The sequence below is a fragment of the Manduca sexta genome, chromosome 4 (assembly GCF_014839805.1).
Source record: "Manduca sexta isolate Smith_Timp_Sample1 chromosome 4, JHU_Msex_v1.0, whole genome shotgun sequence".
Classification (NCBI taxonomy): domain Eukaryota; kingdom Metazoa; phylum Arthropoda; class Insecta; order Lepidoptera; family Sphingidae; genus Manduca; species Manduca sexta.
Genome location: NC_051118.1, coordinates 7,998,452 through 8,023,983, shown reverse-complemented (window position 1 = coordinate 8,023,983; position 25,532 = coordinate 7,998,452). Strand labels below are relative to the sequence as shown.

The window sequence follows — 25,532 nt, the reverse complement described above, 5'->3', positions numbered from 1 at the left end:
CAATTTCATGTGACACTTTTTTATTGCTTTGAATAGCGAGACGAGCTTGCCGTTCGCCTGATGGTAAGCAATACGACCGCCCATAAACTATAGAAACACCATCTAACACCTTGAATTACAAAGTATGGTTTGGTATTCCACTACGCTCGCCATATTGTGACATGACATTTTAAGTCTTATTATGTCCAGAAGTTACACTGGCTACGATGTCCTTCAAACCGAAACACAACAGGCAAAAATAGACATTGCGGTGGTACCTACCCAGACGGACTCTCACATATGAGAGACCTAACACCAGTGAAGGTTCCAGTTTAAAACCAGCGCCAGGCACATTTTTTTTTCTTTTTAATTTCGACGAGGAAGTTCCTTATTACTACCGCCCAGCCTTCGTGGGGGGCGACTGAGCGGTTATGCTGGGGTAACCGTGCCTTACGGCCCGACGTTGAGCCGCCCGGATTTGATGACAGTCCCCTGCTGCCCGCAGACGACCCCCTTCGTGGCCCCTATTAGTCGCCTCTTACGACAGGCAGGGGATACCGTGGTGAAATTCTTTAAACGCCTCCATTCCACAGGTCGGAGCGCCAGGCACATCTTGCCCGTCATTTAGTGCTGAACTGATACCTTTTTGGCAATATCAATCAATATCATATGTGTACTTTGCCCGAACCCTCTATGTATCATTGTTATTTTAGTTATGTTATAAATGTTTGTATGCGTCCCAATATATTGTACGAATAAATGTTTCTTTCTTTCGTTTTTGATCATTCTAAGAGAGCTGGACATGGTCTTCGTGTGTAAATTTTACCCAAGTCTACTTAGCGAACTATGTTTACTTTGAACAAACATAAAAAATAACAATGTTTTGTATTTATAACATTAAACTGATCAAAGGGAACGAAACCGAACCCAATCTTCATTTCAATGCAAATAACTTAGGTAATTTTTATTAGATTAGTTTTTGACAAGGGTCTTCGATAACTGGACATAAATTCCTTCATCTCATTTAACATGACTCGTGATTTTGATCAAAATATTATGAAAGATGTTTCATAACGAAAAGAGTTTGTACTGATTATGTTTATCTTGAATTTTTTCGTCAATATTGCTTATAGAGTAGCTTTTATTCGCGGCTCCAATCTTGTAAAAGTCCTTTCCCAGGTAAATTTTTCACTATGCATATTTTCGTTATTATAATATAATAATATACAATATCAACCCTGTATTATATACTGTCCCACTGTTGGCCTAGTGAATTCCTATAGAAAATTTCTCAGGATGTTTTCCTTAACCGTTAAAGCAAGCGATAATTCACAAAGAATACACACATGATTTTTTAGAAAAGTCAGAGGTGTGTGCCCTTGGGATTTGAACCTGCGGACACTCGTCTCGGGAGTCCGTCCCACAACCAACTAGGCTATCGCCGCTTTCGTTATTATAGCTTATAATAAAATAATATTTATTTATTGGATCGGTAGTGGGTATGTACATTAAGATCTAAAGAAAGCAAACTATCCAGTTACAGGCAACCATAACTAACAAAAAATATTACATCGGACATAATTAATATTAAACAAACACACAGCACGCCTTTAACACAGCGGTAGGCAGAAGTGTAACCATGGCATTCACTTTTATATATTGTTGTAATCACACGGTGGGATGGGAACCTATGGGGTGGGGGAACCTATCTATTAATTATATTTGTCTTTATTTTAAATTATATTTAGTAGTATTAGTACCTACGTCGTATATATCATTCAGTAAGTTATCATAAGGGTAGTCATCACTTAGGCAGCTAGTGAAAGGCTGGTAGGTTAGCTAGGTTAGGGCTCATATCCTCCCCGGTGAGGATCGCGATGTGTTATCCTTATATTTCCCCCTACCTGCCAGCCCGAGCTGGTTACTTCGGTTTGAACCTTGTTTTAAATATAAATTTTATCCCTAATTATAATGTCCATAATTATATAAGTAATTTTAATTGTTGTTTAGAAATAATAATAATTATTATTTTAAATTGTTTTGATGTATCATAAGTGCATTTTTTTTTCGCCTACGTGATAAATAAAGTTTTTTTTTTTGTTATGCCAAATATTTTTTTCTTTCTTTATATTCTATCATCATCAGCTGAATATCCATTGCTGAACATGGGCCTCTCCTAAAGATTTTCAGATTGACCTATTGGAAGCGGCCCGCATCCAGCGACTTCCTTCGACTTTTATGAAGTCATCCATATTGAATACAAATTCTAGAGTAAGCTGATACAGAGCTAAAAATTTATTTGCCTGACCCGAAGAACGCAACAAAACTACGTCACTTAATAAAAATATACCCTTTACAATATTCTCTAACTGGATAATTCAATTATTACTGTTAAAATTGTTACAAGTTTCGTAATCTGACAGTTCAGTTTTAATTGAAGAAATTTATGGAAGTTAGTCCCTCGTTTCAAACCTCGATTTATTATCTAGGAGTGTTGAAGTTTTGATTAATGTAAATACGAGTTCTTTGTGAATTATGGCTTGCATTAACGGTGAAGGATAACATCGTGAGGAAACCTGCATACATGAGAAATTCTCTATAGGAATTTTTCGAGGGTGTGTGAAGTCTCCCAATCCGCACTAGGCCAGCGTGGTGGACTAAGGCCTAATCCCTCTCAGTAGTAGAGGCAGTATATAATACAGAGCTGATAGTATATTAGTTTTGGATTTGATTTTTTTTTCTTGGTTCAGGGCAAGATTTACCTGCCGATGGCCTACTGGGAGCAAGTTGATATGGATAAAGAGAAAAGTATGATTTGTAGATAAAGTCGAGAGCACATGTTCCCCCCACCCTCTTCCGCTTTAACAATAACATAGAGGTGAGCGTAATTGCGCGTACGGAATATTAGGAATGGAATTGGTGAATTCATTCGAGTTTCGACGGTATGGGGCTGATCGATCAAGCAAGTCAAGTCAAAAACTTAGGACTTTGGTTGCTTTCCATTTGCCAACTTTTTTAGAGTCTCTAGGAGGGGGGGTTCAGCTGTGTTCCATGCCCCCCCCCCACCCCTGGTGAAGGGCTGGGATGGTGAACCTTTATGAGATAATTTGCCATTATTAAAAAAATATTTGCCGGTAACATTCCATCAAGAGCCGACCTTATCTGTCCGAGTGTCCCTTTTTAGCTACCTTTTTTATGACCCAACAAAGTTTTGGTTGGCGTTTTATACATGCTCGAATTATTTTTTCTCGTGCCGCCATAGGCACGGTGCCAATGGTTTGCGATGACAGCGCTCTGAGGTCCTGGGTTCGAATCCCGGGTCGGGCAAATGATATTTAGGTTTTTATGCTCAGTATCAGCACGGAGTCTGGAATTTGTACCCGATATGGCGATAGGCTCGCCCCCTATCACATTATCGGATGGAACACACTTAGCGTAAAGTGGGTGCGATGGTAGCGCGTCTGCATATCCCGTCGGAGAGTAATGTTGTAGTTGTTACATTAGCTAATTTTATTCATATTATGTAATATTATTAAGTTATATTGATTGAAGTTATATCTGACATTCTCAGTAAAGGCCAGGTCAAAAGTACCCGGCACCGGCGGGAATGCATGAAAAGATTGATGAAGGTGGAGGAAGCGCGAAAAGTATGCCAGGATCGTGCAAAGTGACAATCCATAGTCTCTGCCTACCCCTTTATGGGATAAAGGCGTGATACTATGTATGTATGTATGTATGTATTTTATTGTAACAACGTTATTATTCCCAAATAAACAAAATTAAAATAAAAAATCACTACGTAACACAAAAACTTCGCCGTCTACTCGGAACACAGTAAATCGAAAAAGAATCAATCCAAGGATTTAAACCGAAGACAGATGGAGGTCAAAAGTGGCCCTACATTGATTTTGTTTACAAATTGGCGGCAATAAAGCCCGTCCCCGTGGCTTAAGCCGCGGCCTCAATTCCTTAAGTCTTTTCCAATGATGCCTTGTGAGGCGAGTTCCGATTATTTCGTAACTTTGTTTTTTTTAGAATGATGACATTAAAGACATATATATTCACGCCTTTCTACGAAGGGGTAAGTAGAGGCGCAACTAGTGTTACGACTAACAACTAATTAAGGTACTACAATGTACCTTAATTACAATTATTATTTGTAATTAAGGTACATTGTGTTTGTTTATGTTGGAACTGTGACTAATAAATCGTTTTTTTTCTTTCATTCTGAAAACCAACTAAATCATAATTATTAAGTTTTGAATATACGCGAAATATAAAAAAAATAGTTTTTTTTTTTTATTTTCATTATTATAATTTATAAATGACCAAAGACTTTCTCGCCCTCACACCCACCACTACAATTCCTGTAAGCCAAGATCAGCAGTGGCACGCATTTTATAACACGTCGCGATGAAGTTCGCCGAGTCTCAGGGAACACTAATTTGTTCTTTGTATACATTACCAATAAGAAAGTAGTCTTATCCGTTTTAGCTCATACAAAATCATTCAAGAAATTACGAAAAATAATTTAGCGAGTGCAGATCCGTGGCCGGCGGTCATGCGCGCCAGCGACGCCGCGCTCCACCACCACCGCGTAACAAAATGCTGTCTTATAAACTTATTTTAGCGCTAAGAGGTGGTTAACAATTGCTTAAATAGCTGTCAAAAACATCACCGGTTCCTAGTTTAAACCTTATTAAGAGGCAAGATTGCGGGTTTTGACTTACAGCTCAAGTAAATTTGTGTTTTAACTAAGTATTGCGAAATTTTTATAAATAATACTGATGATGTCTATATAAAACTAAAACAATCTATCCATAGATATCTGAATTGTAATCCTAAGTCCTTACCAAGAAGGGATAATATAATGTGAAACAATATTTCATTTCATTCAAGAGAAAAATACCATGTTTCCATGTATTTTTCGGTATAATGGAATACTCAAATAAACATTGACGCACACTTATGGAATAGAAAAATATATTTAAACGCAACTTTATTTCTGAAATGTAAGAGACCTAAAGCTTATACGTAAACACATCACGTTATTGTCTCTGGGTAGGCAGAGAGGCAACCGAGGTTCCCTTTTGCTAAGTATATTCCGTTCCGTGTGATAGTAAGCGAACCTACCGTTTTATCAGGAACTTCCTTCAGACTCCTTACTGATACTGAGAAGAAAAACCCAATTAATTTTACCGATTTGGAATTCGAATGCAGGAGTTCAAAAGGTTCGCACCACGCATCCAATAGAACTACGCCATTGAGGCAGTCTTAGGTTTTTTTCCTTTGACTCTTACTTTAACAGTTACTTTTCGTTTCGCAAAAAAATCATAGCTATATTTCCATGATAATATTATAAACACAAAAATCGTCCGTTAGTCTTTTATATTTTCACGAATAAATTGTACGTGGCGCATAAAAAAACAATGAGAAAGAAAAGTATATCGGAAAAAATACATGCTAACGGTTACAATTACACACTATGAGTGTGAGTAATATTAAGATTAAACTAAGATATAAAACCGTTCTGGTCTTTAAGATGCAGGCTTTTCTTAGTTTAGTTTCCCTGTTATATAATTTTTTTAAAATTCTGTGTAAGTTCAAACAATTTTTGTGCATACGTCAGCCTCATGTGAATAGTATTATGTTGTCATTTAATGTTGTGCCAAATATGGTTTCTATATTAAAAAAAAAAAAAACTTAAAGTACGGCGGGAAAGGAGAGCAGAGAGTCTATTTCACAAAACGAACGTCGAAACATCGGTCCGAAACGGAGAAACTACGAAACTACGTATTTCGTTTTTCAAAGTAGACCCTCAGCGCACCTCGTGGCAAAAATGAACATTAAAGTTAAGCTGTGTTCAATAAGCACTAACAATTAATTATATGTGGTATGGAGATAGTGTGAGTCCCGAAGAAGACCATAGAATATTTTAGCCCGGGAAAATATATACAGATCATCTCGGAAGACCTTTTTCACGTAACTTGAAGCTAGCAAAAATCTAATCATACTAATATTATAAATGCGAAAGTTTGTGAGGATGTATTTATGTTTGTTCCTCTTTCACGCAAAAACTACTAAACCGATTTGGATAAAACTTTACATTAATATTGGTTATCCATCAGAATAACACGACGGCTACAATTTATAACGATTTTGTGTAATTTGGTCATAATATAACGATACATATCAAGTCAGTCGGAAAAAAATTGTTATCTTGGCGTACGCTGCCTAAACCGTTGGAGTTGGACGAAGATGATGTACCGTAGGATTGTTTGTCTTAAATAGTTCTAAATAAGAGTCCGTCCTTTTTTAGCGGGGCTTTTATCCCGAAAAACTCCTTCACGCGGGCGAAGCCGCTAGCATAATCTAATTTCTCTAAAATATATTAACTGATAATAAAATTTATTTGAACATTCGGAATAATCCTTTTAGGATCTAGTGTGCCTCAACTTTACCGCATGGAAACAGCGAAGTGGAATTCCATTATTCGCTTCAATGATCTTCTTGGATTGATATATGGGCATAAATCGCTACAAATATTTACTATTTATTGAACATTGCCTTATGTTCCCATGTCTATTACGATGGCAATGTAACTAAACATCATGAGAGTTTTAGTTAGTTTATAAGTAGGAAAATAACGTTAAATATCAACTAGCTGTGCCCGCGGCTTCGCCTGCATAGTAATCAGTGTGTTTCAAAATTTTTACCACGTAAATCCCGACCCGCGAGAATTTCAACCACGCGACTTCTTCAACAGTAATCGTTATATTTCAGTAAATTTACATAAAACCGTAATGTACTAGTAACCTAAACCTTCCTCCAGAATTGCACTATATTTTAGTAAAAACTGTATAAAAATCCGTTCAGTAGATTTTGAGAAAATCGATAACATACAGACAGAACGGACCTTGTTTTATAATATTATTTGTTTTATATGTACAGATTTATGATTCTTTAATAATTTTGTAGGTGTGTTAAGTCTGCCCGCAATAGAACAGCGTGGTGGACTAAGGCCTAAACTCTCTCAGTAGTAGAGGCTCGTGCCCAGCAGTGGGCAGTATATATCTGATATCATAGGGGTGGCATTATTAATTGAAGACTTTGCAGCCCGTCCCGTTACCACAAAAGCTACAATGTCTTCGAAAAGTCGGGGGAAAATTATAATATAAAAACCGCAATAAAATGCGCAAAATTGTTTTAATTTAACGATTTTATGAATTTTATAACACAGTTTAAACCAAACCACATAGTTATACTCTTTAACATAAAGTTAAAACACGTCAATAAAATTCAAACTTAATTTTTTTATCTATATCGATCCAATTAAGATTATTGGCCAAGATATAGTCCTAATAAACGTCTAAAAGTAAAGTTACTTTGTCCAGAATATAACAGTGAAGATCCAAAATAAATCTATACGTACCTAAAAAGCTGACGTGTTTGTTTGTATGTGCTAATCTCCGGAACTACTAGACCTATTTATATTTATCTTCTTTCTCAGTGTCATATTACCGTGATGCACCAACAATGATTATCTCTGCACCACCCTAAGGTTGACTGGTAGATAACGCCTATGGCAATAAGTCCGCCTGTATACATTTGTATATTAAGTGCAATAAATAAATAAATATTTTGATTTTTGTTCACCAATAGGAAGCTACATTAGTCCTGAGGTCTATAGACTATTTTTTATCCCGGGAAAAGTTTCATGGGGCGGAGCCGCAGTCAAATATGTATAATCTTGTTAATAGCAGCAAATATGAGGGTAATTAATGATAATGACCCTATAGAATCATTGACAATTAAATACGATTAAGGCAAATTGACTCCTGATGCCATTAATGGACTTAAGCCTCAAGATGTCAACAGAATTGCTTCCTTAATGTTTTATGGCTTGCGTTTCGCGATATAAGTCGTGTTCCGGGACGCAATAAAACCCGGATTCATTTCTGAAATGTCGTTTATTTGTTAATAACAATTTGGTCGTAATCGGCTTACCCATACTTGTGTTTAACACGAATGAAGAAATAAAATATACTTAGGAAACAATCGGCTTGTTCGTTCCTCATTTTATTATTAAGTTGTTCAGCTTGTCTCATGATTAGCGATATATCTGCACTTAATAATAATATTACTTGAACTTCGAATTTCTAAGCAGTTATACAGCATCACGTGTTCTATTTTTAGGGGTAGCCAGAAGTATTACTAAAGCCACATTTCCTTTAAATAAAAGGGAAGGCTTTGCATTTTATTTACATCTACATTGCAGAAAACTCCATTTGTGAGTTTATCCGACGCAGGAATCGAACCCTGCCTCATAGACTGCCTCGGTGGTGTTGTACTGCATGCGTGGTACAGCAGCGCTCTGAGGACCTGGATCCGAATCCCGGGCCAGGAAGTGATATATGGGATTTTTTGCTTAGTATCAGCCCGGAGTATGGATTTTGTACCCGATATTGAGATAGGCTCGGCCCCTATCACATCATGGGACGGAACACACTTTGCGAAAAGTGGCTGCCCTGGTTGCATTTGCATACCCCTTCGGGGGTAAATGCGTGATGTCTCTGTGTGTGGAATCGAACCCGAGACCTCAGCACGGTAGTCGTACCGCACAACCACGCAACCAAGACAGTCACCTAATAACAAAGCATACTTACTGAAAGACAGAGACATGATCCATATGATGAGTATGGCGGTCTTGGCGCGGCTGGTTGTCGACTTGAACTTGAGCGGGAAGCAGATCGCGTACCAGCGGTCCACCGAGATGAACGTCAGCGTCAGAACGGACACCGTCACGGACACAGACTGGAAAGAGAAGATGATTAACTAACTGCTACAAAGGAAATACATATATTGTTAATTTTTAAGTTTGGTAGTGGAAGGAAAATGAGGGGATCATTTGGTGCTAAGGAATTATTGTCGGAGACAACTGTATTGGATATAATAGATTGGGTTTTGGTTTTGTCAATATTCGAAATAAGTTTCGAATTTTATCGTGGATTTACTAAGTTGTTGGTCATCCGAAAATTCAAACTAATATATGCCTATATTGTACAATTATGCACAATTTTAAATAGTTTTCGCTATTGACGGTGCGATCTACGTAGAATGATTCTTTTGATTTGTTTTCGCGAAAAACAATTTCATAAATCTTTCACAATACATTTGTTTGCGTTCCAGGAAATTAAAAAAACACCCAGTCATACGATGTTTTTGTTATGCATGGTCGGGCGGCGGGTGGGTGCCTAGTTTTACTACGTGGGTAAAATAAAATTGATTCTCAAATAAATAGACGAAATAAGTTTGAGAACCAATTGTCAAGAGACGATATATAAACATAATCAATTATGATTAATTTAAATACAAATTATATTCCAATTGAAACAATGTTATTTGAATGATATTCCCGTGGTATTTTGTCTGTGGCTTATAAAGTATTCGTAAAACAATTTAGAAGGTTAGAAATTTGTGTAAGCCTTTTGGAAATGTTGAATTCCCTCGAATTGTCTTGCGAACAATACTCGCAACTCGGCGTTGATTTTCAAATAATTTTCTCACTTATTATTTTACCTAGGTCGCGGCTTCGTCTAAATAACTTCTGGGATAAAAACTCCGTATGTATTTTAGGAAGCCGATGTCCTTAAGATTCAAAATTACTCCGTACAAAATTATATAAAAAAAAAAACATTACAAAAAATGTAACCCAAATTAAAATTGGTAACCTGTATATATGTGATGTTAAATAATTTTTTTTGTTTTTAGTGGTTTTTGAAGATTGTTTAATTTATTGTTAAAAAGTTTTTATTTTTTTCTTCATTTTTAGTGTTGTAAATGGTCAACGATTATAATTATTTGACACACACACAACACAACTATACTTAACTGTAACAAACTGTAGATGTAACAATGATAAAAATAAAATGATTAAAAATCGGTTTAATGGGTGAGCTATGATAGTGTGGGAAAGGACAGTTTTATTTTGCTTTATATCGGGGGATTATAAAAATGATTCTTGATATGGGTAAAGAAGGTTGGTGTGGTTTTTCGACAGAGGGCGACCTTGAAAAAAGCCAACGCATCTCAATATCCCTTGATATTGCAGATGTTTATGGGCGGTGAACACTTACCATCAGGTGATCCATATGCTCGTTTGCCTCCTATAACATAAACAAAGATATTTTCTGCCCACTGACACTTCAGCTTGATAATCCTGTGTGCTATGTCTATGTAAATATAGTGAATATAAAAAATATTCCAATAAAAGCGCCAAAAGCCTACTTCAACAAACATTTCGCGTAGGTCTTGCTCGACTGATTCCAGATATTCGATTGTTTTAAAAATAGTTCGTCTGAGAATTTTGTCTGAAACTCCGTCAACAAAGCACTTATTAATATTAATGCTGTTAAAACAATGTATATTTGTATCATGTTTGATAAAGTCTAGTTCGACCTGAAACGTTATTGATAATGTTAAAAAAAAGTTAAAGGTCGATTAATATATTTAGTTATAAGCTTTCAAAAACATAAATGTAATAATGAGTAATTAAAAATATTTATAATATAGTCTGTTGCCATCATTTCATTTTATCTGCGTGATACGAGTTACAACAGTAAATGACGTATGCCCTGAGCTTTATGGGAAGTCGCGTGTAATTCTTGACATTAACCTGCGTGAAACCTTATACCCTTAAACCTTATAACCTTGGCTCCTGAAATTATTGATGCTTTTAAGTCAAACGAGCTTTTTCAGTCAGCGCTATCATCATCATCTCAGCCACAGGAAGTCCACTGCTGAACATAGGCCTCCCCCAAGTATCTCCACGTCGACCTGTTGGAAGCGCTATAAATGCTTATAAATTTCAACCAAGTCTCTACATGCACATCTTCGAAATTCTTTAAAGAAAATCACAGCTTATCTTTGAGGAAAAAAAAAGCTCGATTCTTGTCTCCTAATTAAAAGACTTTTACCGTTATTCCTTTGAATTATTTTTTTCTGTAGATATTTCCAAATAACAAGGTACAAACGTCTGATTATCGGCTTTAAAAGGAAAACATGATTAATAAAAATACATTTTTTTGAGGGTCTATAATTATTAAAATAAATAAAAGATTACAATATTTATCATATAACATTTCTAGTAATTGACCAAAAGTGGTAACAGGAAAATAATATATTTTCGTCGAAAAATAATTCTATTATCAGTAACTGCGAATATCCGGGAATATGAAAATTCACATCACTAAAATCTAATGTTGGTTCAGAAACTCGTTCAAGATGCTATAAAATGTAATGTGTCACAAATAACGTAATATTACTAGCGATCCGCCCCGACTGTGCATGGGTAGCATAAGTTATCCATAGCAACGATTTATGGTGGTCTTATCACCAAACTTCATGGGATTATCTGGTAGGCCAAGACTGGTAGAATGTCAACTGACAAGACGATTACCCTCGACAGTCGACACAATTATGCCGGCCTATACACCGGATATACCCAGGCTTTTTCCGGAACGTGAAACTTACGTGAGCCTCTATGGGGGTACACCTTGTGTACGGTGGTCGCTATCCGGGCGGACATAAAATATATCCTACCACCAGCAAATTTTCCAATTTGTTTCCTTGTGCAAAATGTAAACGCGGATTTAAAGTTAAAGGCTTTCTCAAGTGGTCAATCTGATGTCGGATTTGTCAATAAGCCGTATAGACTATAGCTTAGGACGTCATATTAATAATGGAGATTTTTTACCGCAAAGATGCCCCGCGTGGTACATGCGGGGCGGCAAACTATTGGCCCATACATAAGAAAAGGATAAATTCAGCACTTGGTCGAAGGTTGGTTGGTTGAAGTTATTTATTATGACCATCCGAATTATTTTTATACAAGTTATTTAATTACAGAAATATTACCTGAAAATAAAGCAGCATTTTGCACAGCACGTCTCCAAGGAACCATGTCTCAGTAACATCCCACAGCACCGTAGCTGGCAGGCAGAAAAGTATCACCATAAAATCCGCCACGGCCAAATTCACGATGAAGTAGTTCGTCACGGTCCTCATAGAATGGTTTCTATAGACGGCGATGCAGACCAAGGCATTCCCTATTAGTCCAGTAAGGAAGACTATGGAATGAGTAGCTATTAACACCCATTCATACGTCTGTGGGTATATGTATTCTTGAAGCATGGCAATGTATGCTTCTTTGGTCATATTGCAAAACTCCGCTGCTCCTACGCATTCTTCCGTCGTGTTTTCTTTTGTTTCTGGAGGTTCTTTGTCGTTCTCTGGTAAACTTCTTTTATATCTGTTTGGGAGATCTTCATTGCTTTCTTTGATTTCTATTAATCTTATAATTCTTCTATTTAATTCGGTTGCTTTAATTGGTTCTCTTGTTATGTTGTCTTCTATAATTTCCGACGTTGAAGATTCAACGATAATTAGGAGTAGAATTGATATGTTTATGCTTTTGTTAAGCATTTTGAATGTCTTTTTTTCTTCTTTTCAAATCATGGTATCTGTAACAAAAATGTAACTTTAGAATCAGTCAAATAGTAACTTTTCACCAAAGACCATGAACATGCTCATCGAAAATGATACGCCATTAACTGCCATTATGAAAACAAAAGGGGATTTAAGAATAGATTGGGAAAGGTAATAAATGTAGATAATTAACGATTTTTTTTTGTTGATGGATTAGCCTAAATCTCTGAATTTTAATCAACACTAAACTCCTAAATATTACTGCATGAATTTAGATAAGTTATTAAGTTTTGTTGGCGACTTCACCAGGTTAAAGAGATATCTAGAAGTAAAATTCAATTGTATTATTTATATCAAGTAGATAAAAAATACACATTTATGTTAACTCAAAACGTTGTCTAATTCTTTGTATGTGCCAAATTTCATCGAAAACCATACAGAAATACCGCATTTATTTTACATGCAAACCTTCATTAACTTTCGATTTTATTTCGACTTCAAGAATTTGTATAGAATTATAGTGACGTAAGACCGTATCTTAGATGGTTATATTATTTCCAACAGCATCCGTGTCGAGGTGTAATTCGCATTCCCTAAGCGCCGACTCCGAACCCTCCCTCAGGACGCCTGATTACCTCTTGTATCTCGTTAGGCCCGAAAATTCATCCCATATTATATTCTATACGTAATTAATCTTGGGTCTTGAAATACACCTTTGATTCGTCGAATACGTGTATCTTATTAATATTGTGAAAGCGAAAGCTCGTAGAGATGATTGTGTTTAGTTGGAAATATACGCGAAATAACTATAAGGATTTAAAAACAATTTGGAACGCCAAGACTTGGATTACATTGAGTTTTTACTTTTTACACATGGTTCTTACTAGGAAATATAATATATATTTCATCCAAACATATAAAACAAACTATCCGTTTAAAATCAGTTTGGCGCACACATACCAAATCTTGGATATATTGTGTTTTTAAACCCAAAATTACACATAGCTCTTTTATTAAGACAGGTTCTAGACGTGGGTGAAGCCAGTAATTTTTAGTTCGTCCTAACATATTATAAAACAAAGTCCCGAATCTGTTTGAATACGATAATCTCAATAACTACATAACGGATTTCAATAAATTTTAGCATGGCAATAGTTTGATATTCTGGAACATAGGTTATTTTATATCCCGGGGAAATATATAGGAGATTTATCCCGGAAAACTTTCATTCAAGAGAAGCCGAGAGTAACATCTAGTTTAATATTAAAAAATATTGTTACGTTAGGATAGAAATATTTTTGTGAGGGTATTTGTGATACCTTTTTCTATAAAACATAGCATTTGACGGACCGAGGCAGTCGGCAGTTTGCAGTTGGCAGTTGATGGTAAGCAGTTGTTCATTGACAGTCGTATCGATCGTTACGTTTGTGTAATATTTCTGAAAGTATATCTGTAGTTAGTGATATTTCTTTTTACAACATCACGCATTTATCCCAGAAGGGGTACGCAGAGGCGCAACCAGGGCACCCACTTTTCGCCCAGTGTGTTCCGTCCCATGATGTGATAGGGGGCGAGCCTATCGCCATATCATTATATATATAAATTCCAGACTCCAGGTTGATACTGTGCAGAAAATCCCAAATATCACTTTGCCCGACCCGGGATTCGAGCCCAGGACTTCATGGCGCTATCGTACCGCGCAAGCAATACAACTACGCCACCGAAGCAGTATCTCTTTTTATTTTAATTAAAATCGCTTCAGTTTCTAACAGTTATTATTATCCGTCAATATTTTACTTTCTCTTCTTTCTTAAAGTAATGAATTTGTTATGCCTGAGTCTAGAATGGCCTAAAGTCTAAACTAATATTTTGGATGAGGGATCAAAGACCTTCATTACTATGCATTTAGTGTACTTAATTGATGTAATTTCAAATGTTTCCAAGAGGGTAAATAGACTTGTTGAACCTTTACTTTGTATTTTATAGTGGGTATCTTTATCATGGTTTAGTCTGGTGTATGGGCAGACCTGGAGGTATCTAGTTCGATTGCCAGGTCAGGCAAAACTTGTCCCGGAGCGCCAACAAGGTGAAGATGGAGATCAACATGGGGTATTTGATCAAAAATCCGGCATAACTTTCTTTCGACAAGTTAACGGGAAGTCAAAAGGGTTTTCCAATGAAAAAAATATCCTCAAGCAAAACTTTCTGTGGGTTTCTCTAACGCGATTTCTCAATGACTGGCCTATGATGAAGTCGGGTAAGTGTATAGTAGTAAAAACTATGGTAAATATTTTTGTTATCAGACACAGCATTGATTGTATTGGAACTTATGTTAAGCGCAGTGGAGTCCACGTAAAGTATCAATTGACGAGAGACGATTACCTGTTGACACAATTATGCCGGCCTATTCGAAATCCGATCTACACAGGCTAATCCCAGAACAAGACTCACGTGGACTACATACTATAGCTTACATCTAGTACGGTGGTCGCTATCCGGACGAATACAAATATCATCATCATCTCAGCCACAGGAAGTCCACTGCTGAACATAGGCCTCCCCCAAGGATCTCCACGTCGACCTGTTGGAAGCCTGCATCCAGCGACTTCCCGCGACCTTAGCCAGGTCGTCCGTCCACCTTGTATATATTACAATATCACCATTGACCACCTAACAATTCTATAATGTCACGTCACACAAGCCACCAAAGTTCGTAGATATGACCTACAAAATTCTTATAAGACACATAACCAGGCGTATTCGATTGCGTGGAAGAGACTCCATAATCGTTATGATAAAAATAAGGGCCTTATCTATATCTATACTATAATATAAAGCTGAAGAGTTTGTTTGTTTGAACGCGTTAATCTTAGGAACTAATGGTTCGATTTGAAAATATCTTTTAGTGTTAGATAGCCTATCTACTGAGTAACACTATAGGCTATATAACATCACGCTATGACCAATAGGAGAGTAGCATCAATGAAAATGTTGCAAAACGGGGAAATTTATTCCATTTGAGAGCTTTTTTGCCTGCGGTGAGTAAACGGTTAAAGTTACGCCACAAATATGACGAATTGTTCCTTTTAAAAAGATATAAAAATATATTTTAAAACAAAGTCCGCCGTCGCATGTATCTGTCTGAACGCGATAAACTGAAAAACTACCCAACTGATTGCGACGAAATTTGGTATGGAGATAGTTTGAGATCCTAGGAAGGATATAGGTTACCTTTTATCCCAGAAAACCATTCACACAGGCGAAGCCGCGAGCAAAAGCTAGTTCTCTACACACTGATATACACCACAATTCTTTTCATTCCACTCTTTTCCCATCGGAGGTTAAAAACAAAGAAAGCTATTTGTGTCCTTCTATATCTAAACAAGGTCTACACAGAACCTTAATCGTTGCCTATTTAAAAGCGATTTATATTGGAAACGATTAATCGCTACTTTAAAAACATTATTCGTGAAAGCCATAAAGACGCCAGTTGTTTAACATCCATTTCGTTTGCATAACTTAATTCCTGAACAGATCAATCTACGTTGCTCTCTGAAATTACGCGCATAGAGTCCATAATTGAATTTAATTGTTATGTAAGGTAAAGGAACCATTGATGGGATACCTAATTTTAGTGTCTTATAAAATCGCTTTTACGTTTCATATTTGCTCGTGGTAGGATAGATTTTATATCCACCCAGATAGCGACCACGGTACACAAGGTGTAAAACCTGCCATATGTGTATATCCCATTTCATCAGGACGGCATAATTGTGTCGACTGTCGAGGGGTAATCATCTCTCGTCGACATTATCTTGGACCCCACTCCACTTACCATCAAGTTTAGTAGGGCCACTTTGCCCTGCCAATATATAAAAGTAAGTTTACGAAATATTAGTTGATTCATTACTGTAGTCCCTTCACATGGAATAACAATGAAGTTTATAAAGGAGGAACACAACATGTGCTTCTACCTCCTGTATGTATGCAAGAGCATATGATGTTTTTTACACACGCCTTTTGTCCTCGAAGGAGTAGACAGAGGCGGAACTAGTGCAACAAATAATAGGTAATTTACCTAACTGCGTTCTCTAATTATAAGTACGTATATAATTTTTTTTGCATACCGTTGAAACGGTGAAACATGTTGCACATTTAAGATATTTAACATCATAATTTATACCATGTTTTATGTAAAATTAATTGATTTGACTTGATTTGAACAACTTTTCGCCATGCGTATTACTTCACCCACTTTTCGCCAAATGTGTTCCGTCCAATGATGTAATAGAGGGTATGCCTATCGCTATATCGGGCACAAATTCCAAACTCCGGACTGAGGAGAAAAATCCAATATCACTTTGCCCGAACCGGAGATCGAACCCTAGACCTCAGCACTGCTGTCGCATCATAATACAACTACGCCACCGAGACAGTCACAGATGATTTTATAGCATAGATCATGGCGAACCAATAGCAATGGTTAATTCTGACACGTGACAAAATAATTCGCGCACGCGACTATAAAACATTGTATATGTATATTTCTTTGGGTTTCACTTCGCGTAACATTAGGTGCAGTGAAGCCACCGCCGAGCACCGATCAAAAACATAGGTCATAAAAAAGCGGGCTTTTAGGATAAATAAAACCGGCCCTAGATGGCTCGTTACACGCCATATTTTTTTATAAATACAGTAGATCAGGGACGGCGAACCACTGGCACTGGCTAGTGAGTAATATAACGCGAGTAATATAACATTGTATATGTACATTTCTTTGGGTTTCACGTGAAGCCATTGCCGAGCACCGATCAAAAACATAGTTAGGTCATAAAAAAGTCGCTAAAAAGGGGGCTTTTAGGATAGATAAACCCGGACCTAGATGGCACTGTTATACCCTTATTATATGGGTTGCAACGCTGACTCGTGCATCCGACAGCACTTTCAGTATTTCTTATGCATCCCAATTACAGTATCTCAGTTAGTCTTTTACCATCCGCCGAACTAAACAATTGTCTTTTCTATTTAAAATTTGCTATTTCGTGAAAGGTTTATAATAAAGATTTCCAGCGCAAAATCAAAGTTTCTTTTTTTTTTAAATCAAATCCGACAGTCCATATAATAGCACGTTATAGGTCATATTTTTCTTTTCAATAATGGCACGTTAACCGTTAAAGGTTCGCCATCCCTATCATAGATAATATAGATCCATCGACAAACACATTTAATTAAACTATGATATCTTAATACTCGGATATTATTCCGATAAAATTTTGTTTACATTAGAATTTAGTTGAGATTTCTGTTAGGATACTAATCACGTATCATCGTTGTTTTCGACTTACTCGACTATGACTGCCCCGGTGGTATGTGTATGCGGTACGAGTAGACTACTGCGCCGAGGTTCTGGGTTCGAAAAAAATCCAAAAATAAATGTAACTGGGTTTTTCTATATTCAACATTAGTCAGTCGCATCCAGGAGTCAGGATATTGGCGGTGTGAGGTGCTTCGAAAAGCACTTGAAGACGTTCTGAAATGTTCTCTCCCCGAACATGTCGGATTGCCGGTCCGGCTAATGATTACCCCTGACAGTCGACACAATTATGCCGGCTTTTTGGAACCGGATATACACAGGCTGATACGAGACACACTTACGTGGGCCACTATGCCGGGTTTTAACACCTTGTGTACGGTGGTCGCTATCCGGATATAAAATATAACCTACCACCAGCGAAATATATATACTATAGTGCAAGCAATTATTCACAAAGAATACACACATAACTTTAGAAAAGACTGAAGAGCATCTTGGATTTTGAACCTGCGGACATTCATCTCGGCAGTCCATTCAACTCCCAACTAGACTATCGCCGCTTTTTTGCCACCATACTCATTTACATACAATAACTATAATAATCGCTTCAGCTAAATTGCGAAACTAAACAGTTAATAGTTGAGAGCTTCAACTTACATTTACTATATAGACTGCATCTTGAAATTTTTGTTACAACTCTACTATATTTCAATACGTCTATGCTATGACTTTCAACTATATTTCCACTTAAAAAAATACTCACGTATATTCCATAATAATAGGTATATAATAATAATATCAGTCCTGTGTTATACACTGTTCCACTGCAGGGCACGGGCCTCCTCTACTACTGAAAGGGATGAGGCCTTACTCCACCACGATGGCCTAGTGCAGATTGGTACACTTCACACAAATTCGAAATTCCTATAGAGAACTTCTCGGGTATGCAGGTTTCCTCATAATGTTTTCCTTCACCGTTAAAGCAAGCGATAATTCACAAAGAATAAACACATATTTTTTTTTAAATATCAGTGGTGTGCCCTTCGGATTTGAACCTGCGGACATTCGTCTCGGCAGTCCGTTCCACACCCAACTAGGCTATCGTCACTTTTTGAATATACAATAAATTAGGTAATATTCGGCGCCACGAGAGTACTCCGTTAGTGTATCATTAATCCTTGATAAGTCCCAGAGCGCATGACTCGATACGAAAGATCGTGAATTGAGATGCTCTAGGGAATTGTTGAGGAAAATATATTATTAAGATCTGATTTAAAATAAAAAGAGCCATTTCTGAGTTCAGAAATTTACAAAGAGTCCTTCAACCAAATGACCGCTATGATTGCCAATGAACAACTGCTTCGATCTGTACTTTTTTAAATTACTTTTTTTAACATGGCCGTATCTTTGTTAGCCTAGCGAGGGCCAGCTTATACGTACATATTTTTGGGTGAGTTTTTTAGGCGCTCGCAACCCTTGTCTTCGGTCTGTCAAACTTTCAGTGTTTTAAACCAAAATGTCACAAATATCCTCACAAAAATGTTTCAACCCAACAATATTATAAAGCGAAGTAACCGAATAAACTTATAATCGCTGTTACTCGTGGCTCACAATTCGCATAGTTTTCATAATAGGCTTTTGTTCGCAGTTACGCATCGTGAGCTTTTCCGGTATGAAAGTCCGTCTATATATTTTTCCAGGATAAAAAGAACCAAATATTATAATTAATTTTAGATAACCAAATATTTTATTCAATATTAGGGCATATAAGTAACATTATTAGGTAAATCTTTATCCCTTTGTAGTTCAGCACCCCTCTATTATATCCTAAATCTTGTCCATTCCATCCTCAGGTTCTCTGGAAGAAATTTCGGAATTCGATAAGACCGCCAATTGTAATATACAATAAAGTGTAATAAATAAATAAAAAAAAAAAAATACAAACTAAAAAGTTGTCTATGTCCCTCCCAGAGTCTCAATATCTCTATACAAAATTTCATGGAAATCTGTTTTGTAGTTTTCGATTTTATCGCGTTCAGACAGACTCCGTGGATGACTTTGTTTTATAATTGTTAGATATTAGAGGGTAGTTTAGGATTCATTCTGGATAACTGTATTAATACGCGAGCGGCCCGGCCGCATGTTCTCTTTGCACATAATAAATAGGAACAAGTACACCTTTATTTAATAATAATATGTAAGGATAAGGTTTAGTGCAAAATGTTCCAGCTCGAAGGACCATCATGACGAAATTTTTAGTATAGATTTGAGGTGGACAATACACTTCTGATTTAATCGCAACTACTGTTATTTACTGGGTCAATAATCACCCATGCAGATACTGAAAAACCCAATATCACTTCAACCTACCCGGGATTCAAACCTGGAACCTCAGAGCGGAAATCGTACTGCGCACGCAATACAACTACGCTACTGAGACAATCTGCTATCTGATATTGAAAACCTTAATATCACTTTATTCGACCCGTGATTCAAACCTGGAACCTCAGAGCGGAAATCATACCGCGCACGCAATACAACTACACCACTCAGACAGCATCCGAGCTGATACTTAAAACCTCAATATCACTTTACCCGTCCCGGGAATCGAACCCGGGAGCACGAACAAACCCATCGAGCCAACGACCGGTAATTAAGACGAATGATCTATAAATTAGGAGTAAACACATAACTCCAGAAATAATATTTACTTTGGCTGTAAGGATGGATATGTAGCTGTGTTTACGAGACAAGACATGTTTACTTTAACTGCTAATAGATGCGGGACATGCTTTGTATCCTCGTGGGGGTAGGCAGAGACGCAACAAGTGGTTCCACTTTCCGCAGTTTATAGGAGGCGAGAGATAAAAACATATTGCACAGCACTATTTAAAAAAGACTAAAGATTTATTTCGTACTAATAAAATGTGAATTAGTTAATTATAAATATGTGAATAAGACTGGTGGTCTTTTATATGTGAAAGTCCGCCTGGGTTACCTACCATCGCAATGTCTATTTCTGTCGCCAAGCAGCAGTATGTAGTCGCTGTTGTGTTCCGGTTTGAAGGAAATTGTAGCCAGTGTAACTACTGGACATAATGAGCCTTAACATGTCCTGTCTCAGGATGGTGAGCGCAGTGGAATACCAAACAATACTTTGAAATTCAAGGTGTTGGATGGCATATCTACTGTTTATGGGCGGTTGTATCGCTTACTATCAGGCGAACGGCAAGCGCGTCTCGTCATTCAAAGTAATAAAAAAAAATAAAAAAGACCCTAGGGCTGTATGCAGCTTTGATTCGCTCTAAACTACGATATCAGATGAGACGCTGTCAAATTACTGTCAGCATCTTAAGATAGTCACTATGTAATAAACCCATATTAACATCAGCTCAATGATATCTCAAGTCACAGTATGAGACGGATTTTGACAGCAGAGATTTATTTATTAAATAGCACTGACTCAGCTGAGAACAAGCACTCAAACAACAGCTTAAGCTTGGTTTATCAGTTAAATACATTGACAGTCTTGCTTATAGGAATTTCGCAAAGCTATGCTTAATTAAAACACAAATTTACTCGATCAGCTATAAGTCAAAACCCGCCTCTTAATAAGGTTTAAACTAGGAAACTGGTGATGTTTTTGACAGCTATTTAAGCAATTCTTAACCACATCTTAACATTAAAATGAGTTTTTAAGTAAGACTATAATTGGCTACTTGAGATCCTACTAAAAATTGAGCTTGATTTATTAATACGATCCTTAGACACTAATTCAAACTCAAGTGCTATCCTATTAATTGAAAATAAAAACCTAATTAATTAATTATTTATAAAAAGTCGGTGATTAAGTGGGGACCAATTTAAGAACGAACAGAAGGCGTTTATGAACATAAACTTCGAATTCCAGGAATTTTATTTTTATTAGCCAATGCTGATTTATACGGTTGTGTAGGCGGTCTGTATGTTTTTATCCAGAGTGTAATGGAAACCACGATAGTAATGTATTGCAGCGATTTCTAACGTGGCATTCGAAACAGCCCTCTTATTCTCTATGACTATTGATATATATTATATAGACACGAACGTCCATATAAAGTATTTGTTCAAAATCTGAACTAAAATGGCAACCAAAACGTCACTGTTATAACCTATTTATTCACTTGAACAACAAATCATTTTACTTATTTGACTAATATTCTTTATTCAAATCCAGGTTTACACTTAGACTCCAGTTCTTACATCATGAGCGCTACTCCGTACATAACCACAAGGTGTCAATATTGACCATACTAGTCAGTTTGAATGGATTGCAATTCAATTCAATTGAAAACAGTAAATGTTTGGAACGCCAAATCTAGTACGTAGCATGGACAAAAACGTTTCTAGGATGGTTACCGGTCCCTTCCACTCGTGCTCCCTTCTCCCTAGCTGATGAGATTTCGATTAAGTAGTAGACTTGGGAGTAGGTCCCTTGTATCACGCATTTAAGGCCCGTCTAGGTACCTTCGTAATTTCTGACTTTAAGCAGCTATTGGCTTACATGAAGAACCCTTATGCGTGTACCCTCAAATATTCATATTATCGACAAAGAAATTGTGTGCATTGGCGTGGAACAATGGCGTACTTTGTTCGATAAACAAAACCAAATGCGAATCAATCAGAATTCTATAAACAGTTTTGTTTTGAATTCAAATTTGGAATCAGTGACTCATGACTGATGTATTTTGTACTTTTTCTGATTTGACTTTTAACCATAAATGATTGGGCAATACAATGTACCCTGTAGAAAGAGACAAAGCGATGAGCAAAGAATGTCTCTTTTTTTTGTAAAATTTATTGTATCTAAGTATTCATGATGTTTGAATAAAAACTAGGTTAAGTTCTTTTTAGTCTAAATATGTTAGAGCAGATATATTTATTTATTTGGACGCACTAATCTCCTAATCTACTAAAGGGAACCTAGAATTTCTTGAAGTAAAAATAACTGTTGAAGAGTAAATGTAATATTTCCGTTAATGTATTTAAGCTCCTTTGTGAGCAAAACGTTTTAGTACGTGTGTACCTACTATGTATGTTTGGTATAACAAGTGATTTTAGTATATTTCTTAAATTTACGCGAATGTTTGACATTGAAATAATCAAGACAAGATATTAGAATTCATGTTTTCAAAATTATTAATAAAGATTAGTTTTTACTTTTTGCTTTATTTTCAATTCTTTTTCAATTGTTTATAATAACATAAATAGAGCAAACATAAATAGCTTCATTGTGTGTTGTGGTTACTATTTTTAGGAATTACATCAGTATGCTACATTTGTAACTGAATTATTTTTAAAAGTAAGATTAGATGTGCATATTTCAAGTTGTCAAACTAATAATAAAAAAAGACAATGAGCTCATTCTGCGTAAATCGGAGCGTCAACAGATAAAAATAAGAAAAAAAAAAATTAGATAAAGACATATCTCATGATCATCATATCTACATACATATTGACTATTTTGCAACTTTGACTTTTCGGATGACCAACACTTCAGTCTGCCCCGTGACTATGGGCTACAAAGTCTACGATACATCAAGTGAAATTATAATATAAAAACCTCAATGTAATCTGTAAAACAGTTTTATATCAATGATGGTTTTAGGTTTTATCAGTCTATTTCGTGGTACAGAAATAAATTTTATTTTTCTCCTAAAACCTACGTTTCAATAATAATACATTATATTTTTCATGAATAGATTTGGTAATACTAACAAACTAATATTTAAATAACAAAAACAGTCGTCTCTTATTTGGTTAAATCGTTATTATTATGTCGGCTCGGGCAATATTTTCTACTCAGTATCTGGAGTCTAGAATTCGTGCTCGATATGACGATATCCTGGACCCCTATATCATGGGACGGACGGAAGGTGGGTGCTTCTTTCACCTCTGCTTATCCTTCGCCGATGAAGGCGTGATGTATGTTTTTGTCATAACCTATATTCAGTTGGTTAGTCAATCTTTCCTAAAATTGTCCGACAGGTTTACACCTGAGACACTACGAGGGCAGAGATCGATCAACATCATACGTCAATGTCAACAGTTATAACCTGTTAGTAATTGATTTAAGCGGCGATAGTCTAGTTGGTTGTGGAACGGACTGCCAAGACGAATATCCGCAGGTTCAAATCCCAAAGGCACACCTTTGACTTTTCTAAAATGATGTGTGTATTCTTTGTGAATTATCGCTTGCTTTAACGGTGAAGGAAAACATCGTGAGGACACCTGTATACATGATAAGTTCTCTACGGAAATTCGAAGGTGTGTGAAGTCTACCAATCCGCACTAGGCCAGCGTGGTGGAGTAAGGCCTAATCCCTCTCAGTAGTAGAGGAGGCCCGTGCCCAACAGTGGGACAGTATATGATACAGGGCTGGTATTATTATTTATAGTAATTGACTTAGAAAAGGATATACTCAACTAGATAGATACTCAAGGCCGAGTGATGTGTAAAGCTTGGGAGAAACAAAAACAAATACACATCATTTATTCATGAAGGGGAATGCAGAGGCGCAACCAAGGTACCCACTTTTCGCCAAGTGTGTTCCGTGCCATGATGTTATAGAACGAGCCTACCGCCATATCGGGCACAAATTCCAGACTCCAGGCTAATACTGAGCAGAAAAACCCAAATATCACTTTGCCTTCAGTACCGCTCAAGTAGTACAATTACGCCATGGAGGCAATCCCATTTTTAATAAACGATCTCAAGATTCAATCCAATTCCAAAAATGAACCAATCAAAATAACTCATTTGTAAGCTTGTCAAAAATACTTTGTTCTGATTGGTCCTTTTTTGAGACAGATCGAAAAAAGCGATTGTATTCGTTTATTGAAAATGGCGGTTATCCAACCTTGTATTTGAACACAGAAACTGGTTGAATGTAAGAGCTTTTAAAGAAAATATAACTCAATCATCAAATAACACACGAGTAATAGAGATAATCCATAACGCGTTTTATAGTAAACATTTCGTTCAAATACGACGTAATCCAATGTATACATCAATTTTTATTGCGATGGTGTTTGGTATTTCTGAACAGTGATATTGTACATAAATATGTCTTATTCGTCTACAGCATTGATTCGCAAAGTGGTCCAAAGACCTCCAAGGGTCTACAAAAAATATTTGGATTGATAGTAAAGTACTAAAATGGCTTCATTTGTCCTATCAATATATGATAAAATATATTTTATATCAGCCCAGATAGCGACCACCGTACTTATTGTGTTAAAACCCGCCATATTGGCCTACGTAAGTGTATCGCAGTGTATCCCAATAGGCCGGCATAATTGCTTCGACTGCTGGTATACATTTCTCGTCAGTCGATATTCTAATGGACTCCATTTCACTTACCATCAGGTGCAGTGAAGACATATGCCGCGCCGCGTATAAAAAAATATACGCGCAAAAAATGCAACGCAATGTTCTGTTCAAAGTCCGCGTGCTATTTATTTCTAACTAGTTGACCCGACAGACGTTGTCCCGTCTTAACTATGAACTTGCAGCGCGCATTCTGTCAATCGCTGACAGATATTTCAAAACAGACAGTTATAAAATTAATATTTTCGTTAAGTTTTCTTAAATTTTCTAATTTTCCGCGCAATTTTTTGAATTTTTTCTTTCATAAGAATCTTTTCCTGACAATAACAAACACAACAAAAAAAATAGTGAAATCGGTCCAGCCGTTCACGCGTGATGGCGTGAC

General features: G+C 36.6%; 1 protein-coding gene across 3 annotated transcripts in view; it reads right to left on the bottom strand.

Moving 5' to 3' along the window:
- Positions 1-25,532, bottom strand: part of LOC115449958 (orexin receptor type 1) — a 91,476-nt gene that overhangs the window by 22,498 nt on the left and 43,446 nt on the right. For 2 of the 3 annotated variants that reach the window (XM_037442556.1, XM_037442563.1), the window contains exons 2-3: positions 11,896-12,500; positions 8,646-8,793 (exon numbers count right to left, since the gene is read on the bottom strand). In XM_037442556.1, the coding sequence (XP_037298453.1) occupies positions 8,646-8,793; positions 11,896-12,462 (715 nt within the window). In that variant the 5' untranslated portion in view covers positions 12,463-12,500. Of the gene's footprint in view, positions 1-8,645; positions 8,794-11,895; positions 12,501-13,784; positions 13,904-25,532 lie in introns of all 3 variants that reach the window. The other variant, XM_037442558.1, reaches the window with a different exon arrangement.